The sequence below is a fragment of the Labrus mixtus genome, chromosome 12 (genome assembly GCF_963584025.1).
Source record: "Labrus mixtus chromosome 12, fLabMix1.1, whole genome shotgun sequence".
Taxonomy (NCBI): Eukaryota; Metazoa; Chordata; class Actinopteri; order Labriformes; family Labridae; genus Labrus; species Labrus mixtus.
The window spans coordinates 14153167-14173790 of NC_083623.1; the positions used below are offsets into that span (position 1 = coordinate 14153167).

Sequence of the window (20624 nt, forward strand, 5' to 3'; positions counted from 1 at the left end):
TTAGAATGAGGTGAGTTCGATAAGAGTGCAGAAAGGGGTGGTGTTATGCCACTGTCTCAGCTGGTTCTTGCATTAATGGCTAGTATTTCCACAGACCTATGTGCTAATGAACCTGTTGTACCAGGAAAAAGTCAGGAGAGAAACATCCAATGAATGCCAGGGATCAGTCATTAGCTAACTGGAGAACAATGAGCTCATCAGAGAATCAGTCCAATGGGAACTGAGTGCTGGACCAAAGTCAGGATGATCTCATAACTGAGCTGCTCGTAGGCAGCTTTATCTCTTTTAACTCTTCATGCCAGTGAAATGTTCAACTTGAACATCTGCAAGTCTCTGCTTTCTTCATTGTATATGTTCAGAGTTTAAATCAGAGTTAAAACAAACAATTTGACACTTGGAACACTTGTTGTTTTGTGTTTTCACTCTTTTGTGTCCCTCATTTCAACACTTTGGGCTGCCTGGTTCATTGGCGGAGTCACTTCTGCTTGCATATAACAACACTGCCATCAAGTGGCCATGAGGGGTAATCACAAACCTCCTGGATGAACTGACACGTAAAATACATCAGTATTCATCTGTGGTCAAAGAGTACTTCTACTTTACATTAATCAAAGCACCAATTTGTAAATGTTAAAATACTCAATTACAAGTAAAAGTTCCTTATTCCAAAACATTTCATTAAATAATATTTGAAGGTTCATGTTAGCATTAGTTAGCATCTTAGTGCAGGGGTCCCTAATGAAGGGTTTGGGTCCATGCAATGAATCAAACGCTGAATCTCTAGGAAGTGTACTAATGTATAATACTAATGATATAAGACATAAAAAAGAACATATGCAGAATTTAAAATTGTGTTTTGTTCTCTCTCTCTGCTTTTGGTAAATTCATGTTTTTGTTAAATCTTCCAGAACAAAACATTTAAGAATGTTCACAATGTTGACACCTTTTTTACGAGGCTTTTGAGAGTTGTATTTTTCTTAAGCTAATCACGTCTGTGGAATCAGAAACAAAACCCAGGTTGTTTGCCTCACAGTTTAAATCCAATGTCTGCTCTTTTCTGATATGTTTCGGTTGGTAAATGTCAGTTTAACTCACATGAAGGTTTTTTTTTTTTCTGTGTCCAGGGTTCATTTGAACACAGTTTAGTTCATTTGAATGTTAATTAAAGAATAATGTGTCTGTTTGCAGTGTCAACAACTACTTTTCTACATTCAAGATGTTCTTAACAGCTAAGGCAGAGTGGTGCTTTGTACTCTATTTCTCATTTGTCCTGACAGAGAGATGAAAACAGCCTTTCATTTCATTGGTCTTTACCAACTTTATTTTCATTCAGTTTTATTGCTCTATATAAAAAAAAAAAATGACTGACAGTTCCTCCTAATCGTCCTCCTGACAGATGATTATATCTCAAGTTGTTGTTGTTATCTTTATATGTCTTGGTTTGTTATCAGGGATATTTCGATCTTGATTACAAAGTGACAAAAGTCCATGTCACATTGAGAATGATATCAATAAGTCACTAATCACGGACTTGTTTTAGGCGTGGTGCCTCTGGTTTCTGGTATTATAAACTGTAAGGTAAGCATGACAACAAATGAGACAAGTAACTTTAGAAAAAAACAAGTTTTATTCCATGTTAAATAGGTAAACATGAAGGCTGTTACAAATAAAATACACAACTGTGTGTCATCGATATTTGATCATTTTCTGTGGACTGCAATGGATCAGAAATTCCTTCATATGCTGTATTAATCAAATCTTCTAAAAATGCTGACACTGTTTACATGGTTAACCGTGTAACGACAAACATAGTGTTGCATGACAACATGTGCACCTCCTTATACATAATCAAACAGAAAATACTGACAGGTTGCTGAGTCACAAACAAATGTTTCCAAAATTAGTCTTGTAAAGTTAGTGAGAGTATTTACTCAGTTATAATCTCTTATAAAAATATTTCTATACAGTCACATAACGCTCAACATTGTGCATCACACATCCGATTTATTTCGTTTTTTTAGATTTCATTTTTTATAAATAGTTATTACAACAATGTACATCTAACTCTTCTTCGAAGGAAAGTGAATCTAACGACTTCCTGATTGGGTTGTTCTATCTGCATATGTTATACGGTAACAGGAAAGAGCTTGAGGACATTTTCAAGGCTTGTATGTCAGTGTGTGCGGTTTATAACTTGGCTTCTCTGATAACAGGAGGTTCCACCAGGCTCTCATTGGGACAGTCCGAGGTTTCCTGCAGTTCAAAACATGCTTGTTATTTTAACAGTTTTAGAATCTGAAGGTCATTGTATGATTGAATATATGCTGAGCCTAATATCATGGTTCACTATTTCCTGTCAGATTGACATACACATAGCAAATAACCTTTGGATGAGGATAGGAAAAGCAAATATTTCTATTGACTTTTTTCACATTATCTAACCTGTACTTTGGACTTTATTTGAACCCCCCCCCCCCCCCCCCCCCCAAAAAAAAAAAAAACATTTGAATGTTACATTCAGTTGCTGCAGGTTAAGGATTTGACTAAAGGTCTGCAAAAAGACTCCCAAATAAAAATGTGCATCATCATGTCACTGACTCAATCAGATTTTTTCAGTTCTAGTGGGACAACATAACATGTTTGGTCAAATATGTGAGTGAAAAGAGATAAAATAACATCAAAGGACATTTTTCAAAACGACATATTGACTTAAAGTTAAAGTTCAAGCACGGGTGTTACTAATAACATTACTGATGGCAGTCAGGGAGTCATGGCAGTGTGACATTTAGCTAGCACAGTGGTTCCCAAGGTGGCAATCGGGACCATCAATAGGGGGGTGGGCAAGATGCCTTCCAAAAAAAAATGACAAAAAATCATTTAAATTGGCCTTTTTTTTTACCCATTATTATAAAATATATCTACAAAGAAGTAGTTCAATTTAAAATAAATCCACATAATTAAGTGAAAGAAAAATGAAATCAATGTGTAAAAATATGTAATTTGGTCGTGACAGCAAGCAGGTGTCTGTTGTTCTGTACACATAAAGATGAACACACCTCTGTGTCTATTTATTAAGAATGGTTTGTCCACTCAGTGCTTAAGTCTGTTCATGGAAATTACTTGTACTATGCTCTAGCCTCTCTTACAACACATTACTTTATAAAACAGTTGTATGGTTCTTGGGCTGTTGTCCCCAGCAGCCTATTTTCAGGGTCGCAAGCTAAAAAAGTTGGGAACCCCTGAGCTAGCATGCATGAGACAAACAATCAAGGATGCTAACGTGGCAGGTGTCATTTGTGACTGTAGTATAAATTTGGGCATTTTGAATGTAGAAATCTAACTTTTCCTGGAAACAATTAACATATTTTGAAAGTTGGAGTTGTTCTAAAAACTTCTGTGTGCACTTTTAAATCGTTATTGCCTTTGATGGACAGCTAGCTAGCTAGCAAACATGACACATTTGCGGGAGAAATGGAAACTAAAACCTACAACGCTTACATTGACTACACTCTGCAGGTAGTGAGAAATGACTAGTATGTGTCGCTATCCTTAACCATGAACAAACAGAAGAATTGAAACTACAGAAGACTTCTCACAGATACCAGGACCCTGAGGTTGACACATCTAAATTAAATTCAGCCATCGCTCCTTTCATTTTTAATCACCTGTGCTTTGCATGTCTCAGTGTCTTTACTGAAAAAGGCCCGTGCAGGGAAACATCACAAGACAACAGAAATAAATCAGAGGGCTGTTTTGTAATCAAAGCTGTTGTTTGGAGCTGCAGGGTGGAAAAATTTGTCTGTAAGGCAATAAGGATCTGAAATCTAAAATGGTATCAACATTTACAGTTTTAATCAGTCACCTATCTTCACCATAAATTGATTCTTTAAAAGATAGCAATCCATAAAATCGGAGCTGGAAACAGATGGAAGGATGTGCAGCAGGTGTGATTGCTAGCGGTGTGTGCTGATTGCTCCGTGCTCCTACCTTTGTGTATCGGCGTGTTGAGCAAAGATTTGATTTGATTTTTGTAGAAGCAGAAAGGTTTATTGATCAGGCTTGAGAAGGAGGAGTCTGCGGCGTGGAGATTAGTGCTGTGGCTCCATAGTCTTGTCCCGACATCTGCCCCTCCGCCTAAAACAATAGCTACTGGTCACTTTTAATTCAGCTATTATAAAAAGGTGTGAGTCTCTGGTCCACAGTGAAGCTGAGTCATATTCTACTGCTGACCTAAAGTCACAGGACAAGTTACATCCAAACCAAATACAGCATGTACGGATGATGTGCTTTACTTACAGCTGCTTTGGCCAACATGTTTGCATTCTGTCTTCGCAGGTCAGACTTTATCAATCCTGCAGGGACATAAAGACACAGAACAGATAACAGCTGCATGAGATAATGGCAAACAGGTATTCTATAAGCAAGCAAGAAAAAGAATAAAAAAGGACAAATAATTTCATGTTATCCTACACTAATAATAACACCTAGGAAAGACCCAAGCAGATGGATGCTTTTGAAATAAAAGTGGATGTTAAGGGCAGGGTGTAGTAAAAGCTGATTCACCAGTAGATGGCTCCTGTGTGCAGACATGTTGCCTTCATAACAGGGGCAGTGTGTTTGAGCATAATAAACTTAGTGTTTACTTACTGTTTCCCAAGACTGTGAAAATACAGTGTGTCTAACTCAAGCAGGCACCTCGCTAACCTTCAAACTTTGCACTGGAAAAATTATGAAAACAGATTTGTTGCAACTTAATCATTAAGCTCTGTTTCTACCGGAGGAGAAATGTTTCACCACAAATGTTCACCTTTGTAACTGAATATACTATAATGGTGCAATATTGTTTGTGCATTCTTAAAGGGGAATTTTAGATATGACTCAACAGTTTACCACAAATAAAAGAGCAGGAAGATCAGGTGCACATTTTCCACAAAGCTGTGTTTTTTTTTTTCTTTGAAAGCTGGCATGATGATCACAGCAACTGAGTACACTCATTTATCTAAATGTTAAGTAAGTAACAATAACAGTGAGTCAGTGTGATGACCTTTGTGAGCAGACAAGCCTCTCTAAATACTGTATTCTCGCTATGTTTTTTTTTTTTTTTTTTGTCCTAGTGTGCACAAAGTTAAGCGCTTCAGTGGCTAAAGCATTTTTAATGAGTTATACTTAGCTAATAAAGCCCTCAATGGACCATGAGAAATGACTTAAGCAGCTTAGTATTGACCCCGGGGACAGATTTCTCAGGTTAGACATCTGAAAACAAACTGTGTGGCAGGAAAAGTGCAGCATTTCTGGCACGTTAACACATTTCTAAGTGGGGCAAAATGTTTCCATCTTTGACAATGGACAACAACATGTTAGTGAAAAACATGTTGAGTGAGGAGAACAGAGAGAGAGAGAGAGAGATTGTCTGTGGTTTCCCAAACTTCCCAAAGAACTGCACAGTGACGTTTAAACATCTTCAGGAAGAATTAAAAAAAAAAAAAAAAATCTCTAAAAGGGTCAAATAGCTTTCCTGGAAAATATTCTACCTGCATCATAACACAACCTTGAAACTGAGTCCTTCATCTGCATTCCTGGAATTCAACCCTTTCCAACAAAAACTCACAACAGAAGCAGTGACCAGCAAAGATCATTCTTCTCACTTGCAATATAGGCGATAAAATCAATAGCTCGCAATGACTCCACGCGGTGTTTCACTATCAGAAGTGCCTTACCTGTCATTATAGTTCCGATTAAAAGGAAGACACAAAGGAAGATGTTTCCTGCCAATGTGCCGAAGCCGTCGATGATTTTCCCTTGGCAGATGGTGAAAATAATGCCAAACACCTGTGTGTGCAGAACAGGACACAGTTAGGGAAAAAAAAGCTGCAAAACACAACCACATTTTCAGCAACAATGGAAAAATGTAAATGCAAAACAAATGTGTTCATCCTCACTTTCATCAATCAGCAAATAACAAGGTCTCTGAAGCATGCAGAGCAAAAGGACCACTACTTCCAATCAGCTCTATTTAGACCCTTATGTAATCATTACCTGCAGGTTGCTTGTCAGTGCACATTTGAATGAACACAGAGCTTCTGCACAATGCAACTGTTTTTATTATTATTGTTGTCTGAGCAATTTGTTAACCCAACTATCGTCTATATATGTTATAGCGTCTCGGAGAGAAGGCTATACATCCAGTCCAGTGTAGCCAGCAGTAAGAGATGTAGATCTTTCAGCCAAGACTTCCTTTTCTGTATGTTGCAACTTGTGAAGCAGTAAATGGAGTTGCAGTTCAGGTTCAATGTACAATAGAGAGGATCTTTTAGCAGCACTTGTGACCTTAGTGCTCACTGAGATATACCTGTGCTGAACAATTGAGAAGTCCGGATGAAGTTCCCTCTGACTCTGGGTACGTCAGCTCGACTGCAAACTCAAAGCCCAGGGGAAGATAGCCGGTCATGAAAAACCTGGACCCCAAACACATAGACAAGAGCACATAGACACTCTAAATGTTATTCAGCAAAAATAATTGTGAGTTTATTTTCTTGCAGCTTTTTTTCTGCCAATCTGAAATCTGAGAATCATTTTTGACAACATTTCCGTAACTTACCCCGGGAATTTCAAGAATCGAGATTTGGTAGATTAACCTTAAAGCACCTCTCAAAACGTAGAACCTACTAAATGTCAGTGACGTCACAGGATGTTTAGACTTCCGCCCTTTTCTAATAATAAAGGATGTCATACAGGAACAACAGGTTTGAAAGCGTACAGGACAAGACTGTTTTCTCAGTCAATAACAAACTTGTTGTGCTTCCACTTAAGTGACAGCAAGTGAAACTCAATGACAACGTGGCAACAGCCATAAAAAGCATGAGTCAGTAACTTACTGTACTCTAACACGTATCTGTCACATTTCTGTATGCTTTCTCTGCCTGGAAATATGCTTTCAATACAAGAGAGATGACAAGGGAACACAATGCTTTGGCCTGATGTACTTTAGAAATTGGCAAATAATACACTGAATGAAAAGGTCAATAATTGGTGTAGAAATGATTTGGCATTACTGTTGATAAAACAAACAAGAAAATACTGACGAATAATGTTAACTCTTATTGAATACCAGAAATTGCTGCAGAAGCGTGAAGCTAGATGGAGCTAATTTATTCCTCACAACAGTCTCGTGTGTAATTTTGTGTGCATGTATGTTAAATTCAAGCAGATGTGCCTTTACAGAACATGGGGGGGCACAATCTGGAAGATTAAGTTATGCTGCTGAAGAGGTTCATGATATTTATTAGAACATAAAGGTTAAAACAAGATCCGGTTTAAAGCTGAGAAACTATGTAGCCTTGAACACATCATGACTTATAAAGATTTAAAACCAACATGTGTCTAATTTTTTCAACAAAAGAAATAGAGAAAAAAATAACAATAATAAAAAATATTCTCTCTCATTCCTTGATTCTGATGTGTGATAGTGTCTGCATCAGCAGGGACTCTGACCCCTGTCTGCCTTACCTTTTCTTATTTTTCTGTACAAGTGTGATTTATATCGCCTATCATCTTTGGGAAGAGTTACGTACCCCCAAGACAAGTGACAGTCAGCAGGCTGAGACTCAAAATAGTAAAGCAACCAGGACACATCGCTGTCTCTGTTTATAGGAGAGACTACAGCGGGCGTGCTGCAGCGTTGCTTTGGCAATCTGGAACATCTTATTGTGGCTCATGTTATGCATGTTTATTAGTGGAACTTAACGAACTTAAAGGCCACTAAAGAACAATCATAAAATACATTTTTATGTGTCTAATTGAGTCTTTGTTTCTCGCTAACACCTTCATGTTTTACATTTCTCCTTTGCCGCTGCTTTCTCCTGTTCATTAGTAACTATCAGTGATGCATTTACAGACAGTCATTAAAATGTCCTACTCATTCCACCTTAAACTGTTTAATTTCTCATTGAACAGTGACTCTAAAACTTCAGTTTGAATCACAGTTCAATGATTCAGTTTGGAAAATCACCAAAATGTTTCTTCTTTCTTCGTAAAACTTTATGAATTTTAGATTTGTTTAAGCAGTCAAATCTTTTTGCTAATATATATCATATGTGCTAAGGCCCTAGTCCAATTCTATTAAATTTATATATATATATATATATATATATTTTTTTATTTTTTTTTTCAGAAAGATTTTACTACAGACATTTTCCTTTTCAATGTACAGGACACTGTCTAATCTCTGTTCTATATCTGATGACAACACTGTGTCAGTGTGTACAAGGGCAAAACTTTACATTAGGTCCCGGGGTGTATGTGTGAATGCTAATCGTGCCAAAGTTGAAAGCTAAATAAGCATGGCGGAAAATTATTGTTGCAAATTTCAACAGAAAAAGCCCACTTGAATATATTACCGAAACAGAGTTCAGTGAATTCCAAAGGGAAAGTGTCGCACAAATGGAATAGGCACAAAATCAGGGCTAAAAATAATACATTACTGAGCTTACTCAAGGTCAGTTACTGAGGATGTATAATCATTTCCCCAGTCTGAATAATATGTGAACGTAGGCCACAGTCCTCGAAGCGGGCAGCCAGGGTTTGAATCCGACCTGTGGTTTCTTTTCCACAACAACAACGTTCCCCACTCTCTCTCTCTCTGATTTCTATCCACTGTCCTGTCTATACAATAAAGGCATAAAAGCCAAAAAATAGCCTTAAAATATTACACATATCAAGTACTCTGCGAATGAAAATACCAAAACTTTAAAACTATTAAATAAATCTTTATATCTACATCTAAACAAAATCCAAAGAAGAAAGAACGAATGAATGAAAGAATACCCAAGAGCTCCAGCGGTGATGAAGACCACCCATAGGTGTCCCAGATTGAGTGTAGCAGCATAAACTATCATCCCCACCAGGGACATGAAGTAGACCGCCAGGGTTGTCTGCCTGAAGACAAAAAACATTCAAAATATACAATAATTAACTTGGTTTTCAATATTGAATGATAAATAGAGACTGTGTGGACTATATCTCTGTGTAACACTGGGGGCTGTTGCTTTTACATAAGCTTTTCAAGAGGTGTATTCATTTGTTGAGATTAAAAGCAGTCTATCATATAACATTGAAGAAAGCTCCCAAAGTTAAAGGGGACTTGTGGATTTTGTGCCCATTAGAAAAGCTCAATTTCTAAATCCCACTAATACTTTCTAATACTAATACTTTCACATGTGTCCTCTGAGCTCTGAGTAGTAATTTTAAAATGTAAAAATGTTAATATAAATAACATACCAAGAAGTGCAGGGATGCACCAAGGAATTCAGTAACAAGAAACAAGATGTTTTGATATATTAAAGGTCACATAGGTCACATAATCCTTCTTTTTAACCAGTTCAAATAAGTCTCAGCGCTCCCCAAAACATGTCTGTGAAGTTTCCTGTTATAAGTCCACTCTGATCCTGTATTTGCCTATAAACCCCTCTATTTCAGCCCTGCTCAGAACAGGCTGTTTCTGTGTCTGTAGCTTTAAAATGTAAATGAGCTGTGTCTGACCACGCCCTCTGGAAGGGCTTGGGTGGTTCAGGCTTTCTCGTTCCTTGTCTTGTTGTTTAGGGTGATAAAGCAGAATCAGGGGGGAGAACAAACACCTAGCTGTCTGAGTGTCACCCACCTGGGGGAGGGGTTACTGCCCTTTGTGATGTCACAGAGGGAAAATCTCCAAACGGCCTGTCTGAGCAGACATTTATTATTTTTTAATTGGAGCTGTCCAAAGACGCAGAGGATGGACTTCTCTCATAATTTGGGGGTTTGTAGACAGGCTAGGGACCCATTAGTGTTAGAAAAACATGGTAAATCATATTTTGCTTAATATGTGACCTTTAAAGATTATATTTGCAGATTTTTTATGTTGAAAAACATATTTTAACACGTTTATTAGGATATACAGAAAGCACCTTGTAAATTAACAATGAATGAAACTATGTAAACTGGCCCCTTTAAAACAAACAATATTTCTGTTAATAAGCTTATTCAAATTTGAAACATATTTGGACAGAATACCAAACATTTTTACAAAAACATTCTTTCAATCATCTGGGTAAGTACTATTCACAAACTAGAGATTAATGATCATGGGAAATAACTAACTAAAGTCTAACATGTTGAATGAATATTTTTGATTGATTGATAAGCGAATCAAAAGCCTACATTTGAATCACGTCTTTAAAATGATTCTAGAATGGGATCTAAAAAGTGTTTTATACTGTGCAATCACATTATAATTAACACATCTATTAGAGTAATTAAAAAACAAAGCCAGGCGGAGCTAAATATGTTCCTTTATGAAGAAAATAAACACACCCACATTCCTCCATTTGTTGAACAATTCTCATGGAAGTAACACAGTGGGAGGCAAATGAAACCGCCTCATTGCCTGGACACTCTGAGCCATAGGTCAGAGAGATCCCAGTATAAAGCAGCACCTGAATAAACACTCACAGAGCCCCAACATCAATACAAAAACACTAAACAAGACCAGCAGCAGGGTGAGAAGAAAAATCACAAGAAACAGACCAAACAAGCTGTCTGCGTTTCTTTTTGAATCCCAACTCTTACTTGTAGGTTTTAGTTTTGTCCAACCAGATCCCACAGATGAGAGAGCCGACCATCCCTGCAATGACTATGGTGAGTCCAATCCTCCCAGCATTCACCTCTTCTCCCTAAGGGGCGAAGGAAGACAGACCTTTTGACCTTACATACCATCAAGAGGCAAGGCAGTCTTAAAGAAAGCATGCAGCGATGTCAAACAAGGATGCTGAGCTGAATCTCATCCACATTTCATTTTGAAGGAAGGTTCAATTACATTTCAAAAGCAGCATTATGTTTAAAAAATCAAACCCAATTTTAAACCACCTGCCATATGTAGCTAATATTCAAAAGATAAAAACACATCCAATTGTAGCTTAAGTCAGATTTCTCTGTTTCCTATTGAAAAGTCAGAAAGGACAAAAACCCCTTCTAGTTAGTAATCACTGAATGCTGCGTCTGAGAAAAAGCACAATTATAGAATTAAATCTATTATCAAAGTGCAGCTTATTGATGTTATGTTGGATTATTTCTTTGTAAAAAGGTTTCAGTTGATGCTGCCAATATGTGGAGCTGTGCGGTTGAGCAGCTGAACAAACTTTTAAGCTTTGAAGAGAGGAAAATGTTGTGGGTGTGTAAAAAGAGCATTTGCAAATAGAAAATATTTGAGGTCCAAAACGAGGAAACAATTATCAACATTTTTGTGCACAGTGTTGTACTCTTTTTTTGTCTCTTCATATACACACAGCAGCAGACAGAACTTACAGGGTAATGCACGATGATCATACGGTTCAGCAGAGTGCCAACAGCATAGAAGCAACCCACGTTCAGACCTGCGATTATGGAAAATACGGTTACACAAAGTCTGCATAACAGACACCATCAGACAAAAATAACTCACAAACTTTAAAAAAAAAAGTTATGTTGTATGTATCTCCATTATGCAAAGCAAGACATGGTGTGAGAAGTAGAAGTTTTGGTTTCTGGTTGTGACACATGAACCTCATCAAGCCAGTTTCCAAAACAGCCCTGTCCCGAATTAAGGATTTCTATAAAAGGACAAGCAGCACGAGATGTTTTTCTTGAGCTAAGGTTTGAAAAAAAAGTTAAGTCACTCAGACAAAAAGACTATACAGGAAGAATACACCTGCATAAAATCATTTACAAACACTCATTTGGAAAATTGCAAAGAGGATATATCTACCCATGGATTTAAATTTTACATTTAAGTGTATAATTTATGCTGTGTAAATTAGCCTGTCACTTAGTGTTGAACAGACAGGGACAGGTGTAGCCTGCAGGACAGTGACACAAACACAGGTACACAGTACACCTAAGACAAAGTGAGCTACGAATAGATGTCTGACAACCCAAAGATCATTTGCAGAAACCAAGGACAGATTCCCACTAATAATAGTCACATGAGTTGTGTCACATGATAGACACAGGGAGGGTTATGCAATGTGGAAGAAAGAGTTTCCTTAAACTGTCCTCAGCTGTTGAACATTGCTGGAGTTACGTGACAAACTTCACTTCATATCCCAGAGTGCTTTCACTTTCACAAAAAAAACCCCCAAAAAAACGTTTGACCTTTTCGGTGGCACCAATTCAATGCATTTGTAAAACATTGTTAGACTGTAAACAAACTTTGAACCTTTACAGGAAACACTAGTTCTCATTACTGCTGTGCAGGGGCTTAAGAATTTATGACTTGTGTTCATTTTTATGAAATAAACAATAAAACCTTGTTACGATTTACTGAATCACGACCTGATGTGGAAGAGGGAAAGTGTGATGATGTGATGGATAATACCTGAAAAAAGGAACACTTTTCAATTTGATCCTGTGAGAATCCAAACTAAAATAAACTGAAATTATCAACATAAAAAACAACATGTGAATCTGTTGATGACTAGTAACAGAATATAATAAGTAGCACTTCGGAGAATAGGAATCACTGACCGTAAGTGATGATGAGGAGGATGAAGGGCTTGTTGCGGAGCAGCCTGAGGATGGAGGCTGTGTAAGAGTACTGCTCTGGTGGGATAAGACGAGCTGTGGCCTGGGCCTGAGTCGGAGGAAGTTCAGGACGCTCCTGGAAGACTGACAGAAGGGGTGGGGGTTATGAATTAGATTAGAATTAGAATTAGATTAGGGACATTGGGTATATTAGGGGTTATCATGCTGAAACAGAGATTTTGTTTCTTCTCCCAATTATACAATTTCATGTTATAAAGAAACCAGCTGGACATGTCAGAACACACACCTGATGCAGAGGCCCTTATTCACACATTCCACATCTCAGGCAGAAGGACAGTCAGCCAGTGCCAACCCAGAGGATGTTAATCTTTGAGGCTGATAACCGTGTTTTGACCTGTTTCAGTCAGACTTTTTTCCTGGTTGAAAGCTCACACCCTTAGGCCCCATGGGAAAACACAGATGTCTGTCTCTGTAGTTCTTGGAGCTAAGCCAGCCATTTCTCCCTCCGGCTGGCTGACCCGACCTGAAAGTTAGCGTTCAGGAACCAGTTCTCATTAAAACTAACCTGTTCGTTAAGATGTCTGCTCTGACGACACATTAAAAAGATAGAAATAGTCATCGCTGCATTTTACTGCACGTGATGCGATTGTTATTCAAAGGACACAAAATGTTTAATTAGCATTAATGAGGTCATTAGCATTACCTGCAGTGGTTTTAAGCATTAATATATAAAAAAATAACTAATCTTTTACTGATGGTATTATTTGCTTTTGTGGGTCATACAGAGGCGGCCGTATTAATTGAAGGCTGTTTCATAATCAGAAAAAAACTCCTCACAGGAACTTTAAGTTATTTCAAAATACATCTTATACACGCATTTCTGTTTACGGTGATCACGCAAAACTGTGGAATTTCTATAGACAGTGTCAGACCGGAAGTCGTCTGGTTTTTGTAGTAGTATAATCTCAGGGGGTGTCAGGAGGTTTTCGCTGAATGCAAGAAAGCAGTCAGAAAACATGGAATTCAATCTGCAATACCTAGACCCACTAGCGGCCACCTAACAAAGATTAAGCTTCAGTAGATGTTTAAAAAAAAAAAAAAAAAAGACATTGTTTCTCAACATCAACTCCGTCCTCACTTCGCAAGTTGTAGTTAGACTGTAAACAAATCAGCACATGGAACCAGAAGTCTAGGCAGGATGTCTTTTATTGCTGTTCATTGGCTCACCAAGAGCCCAAAAAGGTTTACCATAGCTTCAATAGTCTTCATCAGACGATAGCTTTGGGGTTCAGAGATTGCACAAGCTAATCTTAACAACACCACTGGGGCCTCTTATTCAGTCAGCCAGATCCACCGACACTAATGCAGACTTCCTTTTTGGTTGAGATTAGTTGTCAGCTAAACATCTTCTCTCGCTTCTCTCTGCACACTCATTATTCAGATCTCCTCGGGCTTTGTCTGGCCTGCTGAGTCACAGGCCTGTTGCAGGGCTACAGATGGCCCTGCCAGCAGGACAACCTTACACTTGGCATCTTGCATGTATGTGTGAGAGTGTGCTACAGTATGTGTGTGAGTTTATGTGTTATATCATGAAACTGTTGTGGCCAACTAGTGGTCGTTACTCGCTGGTGTAGCCTAGAGCAGCATCAGACACGTGTTGCCTAGTAGCATCCACCATATGACTGAAAACAGGAGAGAGTTATCGGCCTATGATGTGGGTAGATTCAGAATCATTTTACTAACTTTAAAGATTTCTATCTTTCAAGTTTTTAGGATGAAAAATATCATATAAGTGTTTAAATCCATGTGAACTGTGTCCCCTGGAGACCCTTTTAGCTTAGCTTGACATGAAGAGTAAAAAAAGGTTTGAAAGCTAGCTTGGCTCTGTAAAAATGTAGCTACAAGAAAATCTATCTTCATGCATTTCTAGACATCTTTTTTTTAGGATTGTAGGAAGTCAAGTTTGTTACCTATAGACAAAGCTAAGCTAGCTGGTCCCATGTTTCTATTTTCCATGCTACGCTAAGCTAACCAGCTAACAGTGGTTTCATGATTACCATATGAGTGATAGAGTGAAGTGTAATTCTCAAAATTATACACATTCCTTCAAGCAGTCATATGAAAAAATACATTTGAATGGCCCAGCTAGTAAAATCAGCAGAGGATGAGTGAGAGTCTGCTTTTCAAGGTTTTATGTACAACACAGACAGTTGAGTCAGTCTGAATGTTGAACGTGGAGTTACTACAGAATGCCTTCACAAGCATCCTTTTGTATTTCTGGATGCAGCACACTTACGAGCTCCCCCCGCCCGCTCCCTGCCCTGACAGGACAACAGCTTCTTCACGAAACTTGTTCCTCCTCTTTGACAACTACCCAGCCCTGTCTTCTCTTTAGAACAATACACAACACTGTCTGCTACTTTATTCTGATTAACCACTTTTTGGATTAATCTACCTCCCATATAAAAAAACACATCACATGATTAAAACCCTTAAATGGGAATAAAAAGAAGAAAAAAAAAGAAAATAGGGTCAAAATCCAAGAGTGACAGAAATAAGAACTAAGCAGTTTTCCCTTCAACTCATATCCTGTCTGACAAGTCACTGCGCACCACTTCCTTCCACTAGAAAATGCAGTTAAGGTCATTCATGTCACTTAAAGTAACAAGTGCTTAGCAAAATAGTTCAGTTGTGTTCAGTATGCTAAACGGATCTTCCTTTAGTGCCCATTCCCATGATTTTCCTCCTGACCTTGCTGGTTCAACAACAGTTTCTTTTTTGTGGACCTCCCCCTTCAGAGAGGGTTTTGTGTTTGGTGAGAACCAGCAGGTCAGCACTTCTCTTATCCACTGAATGGTACTTCTTGTCAGAGTGCAAATGAAAACCATCAGCAGGTAGATCCATTAACTGAGGGAATCCCACCGTCCTAAAGTGACCCAGACCATTTACTGTTTCTGAGAAACAACGACTGAAGTGCAGGAAATTAGAAAAGCTTGTTGACTGACTGATGAAGACTTTCATTTATTTTATTTTCTGATTGGGTCATTGAACAATTTCCCAATTTCTATTTCTTTCTATTCAACAAAAACCATTGGTTACACAATACAGTGACATCAGGTTAGGGTATCACATATACAGAAAATTGACATCCCGGCTACATCTAAAAAGTGACCAAAACAAACCTGCTTCCCTCCCAGTTTCCAGCCATGTAGAAAGTTCAGTTTCATCCACATTGCTGCTCCAATATAATGAAGGCCAGTGAAATTTCTAATGAGCTGCACCAAGAATCCAGGAGCTGCATTTGAAAAAAAAAAACTCTCTGGCAAAAGTACTATGAAAAATAAAGTGACTCAGATATGGACTGTCATTGATACTATGCTTTATTAAAGAAATAGTCTAAGTGAGAATTTTATGAGCACTGATTGTAGCCATGCAATGCTTTAAACTGAAAAACTGAATCCATTCATTTCTACTGTATTTGGACATCGGGAAATTTCACTTTCAAAAACTTGCCCAAAACTTTTGCAAATATCCCCAAGACACAAGATAGATAACCCAAAAAGAGAAATTGGTTAGGATTGAATCTTTACTCATGCAAAAAACACAAATCTTACCAAAGATGACGAGGATGAAGAGTAAGGTGGCCACTCCTGCTGTCATGTAGAACATAACTTTGATGTGGCTAGCCAGTTCGTCCATGTCCTCCACATTGGGCACCAGTATAGGAGGCACCAGGAACCCAATGGCAATGCCCAACTATAAAGAAATTAGCACATAGAATACAATGTATTGTTTTTCAAGTCATTTGAAATCAGCTTAATACGTTTTTTCTTTCTCTATTAACCCCATGTACCAAATTAAATTAGAGAAGATATTTTTATAAACAGGCAAAGGTTTCTGCAAACAGTTAAAAAGATTTCCTTGGGCTTCTCACACTAAGACACCACAAGTCTTATAAGACTTAGGCATTCAGCACAGCCCTGTATAATCTGCAGACGGCTCTCAGACAGGCTGGCTTAGTGGGACTTTAATGCAGAGGAAGAAGAAAATAAAATGGTTATTGTTTGGATGTTTTGACAAACCTGGTTCCCCAGAACTCCGATGGAGCAAGCAGTGGAAACCTCTTTTTCACCAAACCACACTGAGGCAAGGTAAGAGGGAATACCGAGGACAAACACGGTGGCTACTGAGCAAATAAACTGGCCAAAGAAGGTGACTTGGAAAAGCTCTGGACCAGCACTACCAATTTTTATCCAAGCACCAATGCAGTTAAACGCTGCCCCAACAAGGACCACATCCCGGATCCCCCTGTTTTCCAGAAGCCAGAGGACAGGCAAGATGAGCGGGATGTAAGTGAGGAGGTAGATCATGGACAACCAGTCAATTGCCAGAGAATCAATGTTGTAAAATCGCATGAATATGTTGCTAATAATGCCGTACTGAAGCCACATGAAGGCATTGCTTGCTGAGACAGCACTGAAGAGAAAAAGCATGAGCCATCGACGGTGGTAAAGTTTGGTCTCAGTCTTTGAAAGCAGCTCTGTTCGGTCAGAGTGTAAAGTCTCAGCATCTAACCGTGAACCAATGGAGATGGCTCTGCCCAAAGGTCCTGGACTCCACTGCAGTGAAGCAAGGCCTGGAGCGAGATTCTTTGAAGCCTTGGACCGAGGCCATTCTTCACCAGTGAGGTCAGGATTTGCATGGTTGTCTTTCAAAGTATTGTTTTGTGGCATTTTAACCTTCGTGAAGCGGGCCCCCGGGAAGCGAGAGGTGAGGGCTCTTAAACTTTCAGAGCTTGTGTCCGGAGAGCTTGCCGTCCTGCTTGCAAACTCCCTGTTGTGAAAAGATGCTTTGTACAAAGACAGCAGAATGCGAGCACAACTGGAGTTACTGGAGTCCATTCACAACTGGTTGCACATAACTTCAGTCTTGTCATGTGACGTTAATACAAAAAAAATCCTCCTATAAACAAAGGTCTTATTTCACCTCTGTTGTTAACTGTCCAAATAGCAGCGAGTACACCCAAAAAACTAAAAATGTGTTAAACTTTTACTAAGTCTCTTATGAAAGTTTACTCATTTTAATCTCTGGATTGCTAAAACAGGTTAATCTTTCAAAATGTTTGTTATTGATCACCTAAAGATCCCTGTTAATTCTTAGCACAATTGTTAGAATGTTCGCCTCCTCCAGTCATTTTGTCAAAACTCTTTTGGTAATGATTTATTTTGTACTTTTGATTTACGACTGAGATTGTACCTTTTTAGTGACTGTGAAAGAAAATAAGAGTAGCAATAAAGTCTGTAATGTAAGTCTTTGAGATATGGCTTATAAAATGAAATGTTCTGATATCAAAAAGGCTCTTTTCGATGCAATAAAATAACCTTTTATAAACTGACAAAAACTGTGGACTACTTTGTACAAGTAATTAAATTTGGTTGTAATAACAGAATAAAAGGGGACATATACAACCTGATTTTACTCTGGCTTTGTGCAGGTCTCAGCAGGAATAGTGAAAAAGAGTGATGAATGTTTATCTAAAAGAAAAACAAATGTTTGTACCAACTTATTTAAACTCCAGTGAGACAGGCAGTTGTACTCTGGTTTACACAAAGCAACATTTCCAGCACTTAGTGGTGACTTTTTAGGTGACATTTACTGAACTGTAAGTTGACTCAAGTGTTGTTTGTGCTAAAGTGCTAAATTTGACGTTTGTCAGCTGTTGTTACTGTGACAGTGGCACGATGCTGATCTTTGAAATGAAAATAGAGAAAACTACTTGAGAACAGACGTCTTCGCACCTCTTGTGTTACCACTCAGTAAACTGTCAATCACTTTCTTAACAACGCCATTCGAAGGTGTTCACAGCTGCAGTCAGGTGGCATTAACTTGTTAGACAAGCTAGTATAAATGTAAGTGTTAAATCACATTTCCATACTGTTATTTAATGTCACATTGGTCCAGGATGTAAATCTATTTGCAGAGGACTTTAGAGATTCCCCATTCTGCTTCAAGACACATGTTTTAAGTGTTGCCCTGACACAAAATTTCACACTGATTGACCAAAAATTCTTCTTTTATAGAAGTCAACACAACCTGAGCTTGATCTTAGCCATGTTCCTTACCCCCTCTATTTATCTCTGTAGATTAATGTCTTTAATTCTCACCTGCAGTGACTCTGCCTGCCTGAAAATGTATGTGTATATATGATAATAATTGTGTAATGATCTGTTACTGTCTTGGGTTTCATATAAAGGCTATACAACCAAATGTTTTCTTTATCTCAGTTTGATCAAATGAAATGTGTAGGTTATTTCCACAGTGGGCAACAATCGATAAAAAGTTCGAGCCTACAGATAATCATCTTAATGTTGGTAACATTTGTAAAGTGAGTTTTCTTCATGCATGCCCGATCGCTTGCTGTCATTCATTCTCTAAAAACCTCAGCACTCATTCTTGTGCCTTGAACGCACCTGAGATGCAGTGTGGTCGCCTGAACGTGCGTAATTACGCAAAAGTGTTAAATAGATGAGGGGATGTCCAAATGATAAGTGGACGGCTATCACTTTCTTTAAATGGTTGATCAAGTAGGTTAAGACCTTAGCTGACCTAGATAGTGACTGAACAGTCTGTGTTTACATGTTACCTGATTACCGAAGACTCCGATGGAGCAGGCGGTGGACACTTCCCCCGAACCAAACCAAACTGACGCGATCCTCGACGGCATCCCGAGGATGAACACCTGCGCAAAGGAGCAACAGAACTGTCCCAGAAAGGTGACCGCAAACAGGTTGGGTCTGACGCTGGCCACCTTGATCCACGTCCCCGCACAGTTCAGCGCGGTGGCCACTAACGCGATGACCCGGAGCCCCTTTTTGTCCAGCAGCCAGGTGACCGGGAAGATGAAGGGAATGTATGTCAGCATGTAGATCATAGACATCCAGTCTATGGTGAAGGCGTCCACGTTGTAAAAGTGCATGAAGATGTTGTTGATGATGCCGTACTGGATCCATTGGAAGGAGTTGCACAGTGAATAGGAGCTGAACAGGAGGACGATCAGCCAGCGCCGCTTGTACAGCCGGGTGGGTCGCTGCCCTTCGTGGCCGCCAAACTCGCACTGATCGCCGGGAGGCTTCTCCGAGTCACCCGCCTCTTGCTTAACATTGTTCTCAGAGTCCGCCTTCGCTTTATCTCCGTTTAGTGTAGTGTCTCCTAAGGCTTCTTTCTCGCTCATATTAAACCAATGTCCTCAATACTACTCATGGAGTATCAAATTCTCGCTCCAAACTTCTTTACGCTTTAAACTTTCCGGGGTAGAAAGTCGCTCTGTTTCATAGGGAGTGAACACCCAGCGGTGGAGAAGGAGAAAAAGGAGAAGTTGAAAGTCTATGATTCAAATCACCAGTCTTTTTTTAAAAATCTAAAACTAAAAACTCGGGTCCGTTAATTCATTTCCTCCCCCGGGGTTTTAAAGCAACTTCAGGAGTCGAACTCTTGCGCCTAAAGCCTGTACAGTTGGAGTCTGAGTCACAGATCATTTCATTTCCATGTCAGCCGACGTTTCGGAGTGTTAACACGTGTAGGAGCGTCTGCTGTGACCCTCCACCCGGACCTGAACACCGCTTTGAGGTCTTGAAACAAGTCGGTCAACTGTGGCTCAAGGGCGGAGTTTCACGCTCTTGTTCTGTATGTTATCAGTAGAGACTGGAGCCGTCAGATATCGCACGTTTCTCCAGTTCTTAACGTCCATGAAGTCTGCGGTTTCTGTTCTGGTACAATGTGTCTGGTGTAGAGCTACTCGTACTTTGGTGACTTCCTGTTTTCTCAGTATTGTAGCTTAAATGTTTTTTTTAAAACTAGCCTGAAGACAGAGAAATGGTTACAGAAACCCATACGAAATAAGAGCTCGAGTATTCAGGAAGAACATGAGTATACACCCACACAGGGCAGTTTATGAATGATTATTTGTGCCCACAACATCATAGGCCTAACGTAACTCTCATATCTCATAATGGTGCACAGCGCCATCTAGCGAACCCATGTTATCAGCACAAGAAATGATATTTACACATTTGAAT

General features: G+C 39.0%; 2 protein-coding genes across 3 annotated transcripts; both read right to left on the bottom strand.

Moving 5' to 3' along the window:
- Window positions 1-1604: 1604 nt before the first annotated feature.
- LOC132985025 (heme transporter FLVCR2-like) lies at window positions 1605-20161 on the bottom strand. Of its 2 annotated transcripts, XR_009675016.1 has the most exons (11): window positions 19193-20161; window positions 16164-16305; window positions 12532-12672; window positions 11335-11402; window positions 10600-10703; window positions 8824-8934; window positions 6350-6455; window positions 5718-5829; window positions 4297-4352; window positions 3988-4134; window positions 1605-2253 (listed from the first exon to the last, which is right to left on the bottom strand). XR_009675016.1 is itself a non-coding variant. In XM_061052137.1 (10 exons), the coding sequence occupies exons 1-10, from the start codon at window positions 19778-19780 to the stop codon at window positions 2188-2190; spliced, it is 1494 nt and encodes a 497-aa protein (XP_060908120.1). In that variant the 5' UTR covers window positions 19781-20160; the 3' UTR covers window positions 1605-2187. The 2 variants fall into 2 exon arrangements, 1 of the variants encoding a protein (XP_060908120.1); XM_061052137.1 differs by lacking the exon at window positions 3988-4134 and having other exon boundaries at window positions 19193-20160.
- LOC132985026 (heme transporter FLVCR1-like) lies at window positions 16312-19186 on the bottom strand. The gene has a single exon (XM_061052138.1). The coding sequence runs from the start codon at window positions 17448-17450 to the stop codon at window positions 16566-16568; it is 885 nt and encodes a 294-aa protein (XP_060908121.1). The 5' UTR covers window positions 17451-19186; the 3' UTR covers window positions 16312-16565.
- Window positions 20162-20624: the final 463 nt, after the last annotated feature.

Bases quoted from the DNA above. Each gene is read 5' to 3' on its own strand.
- LOC132985026 (XM_061052138.1), bottom strand. From the start codon at position 17,450: ATGGACTCCAGTAACTCCAGTTGTGCTCGCATTCTGCTGTCTTTGTAC.
- LOC132985025 (XM_061052137.1), bottom strand. From the start codon at position 19,780: ATGAGCGAGAAAGAAGCCTTAGGAGACACTACACTAAACGGAGATAAA. The intron at 6,456-8,823 runs GTATTCTTTCAT...TTTGGGGTCCAG, and splicing joins ATCACCGCTGGAGCTCTTGG to GTTTTTCATGACCGGCTATC. The intron at 2,254-4,296 runs GTAAGTAAAGCA...TTTGAACTGCAG, and splicing joins ACATGTTGGCCAAAGCAGCT to GAAACCTCGGACTGTCCCAA.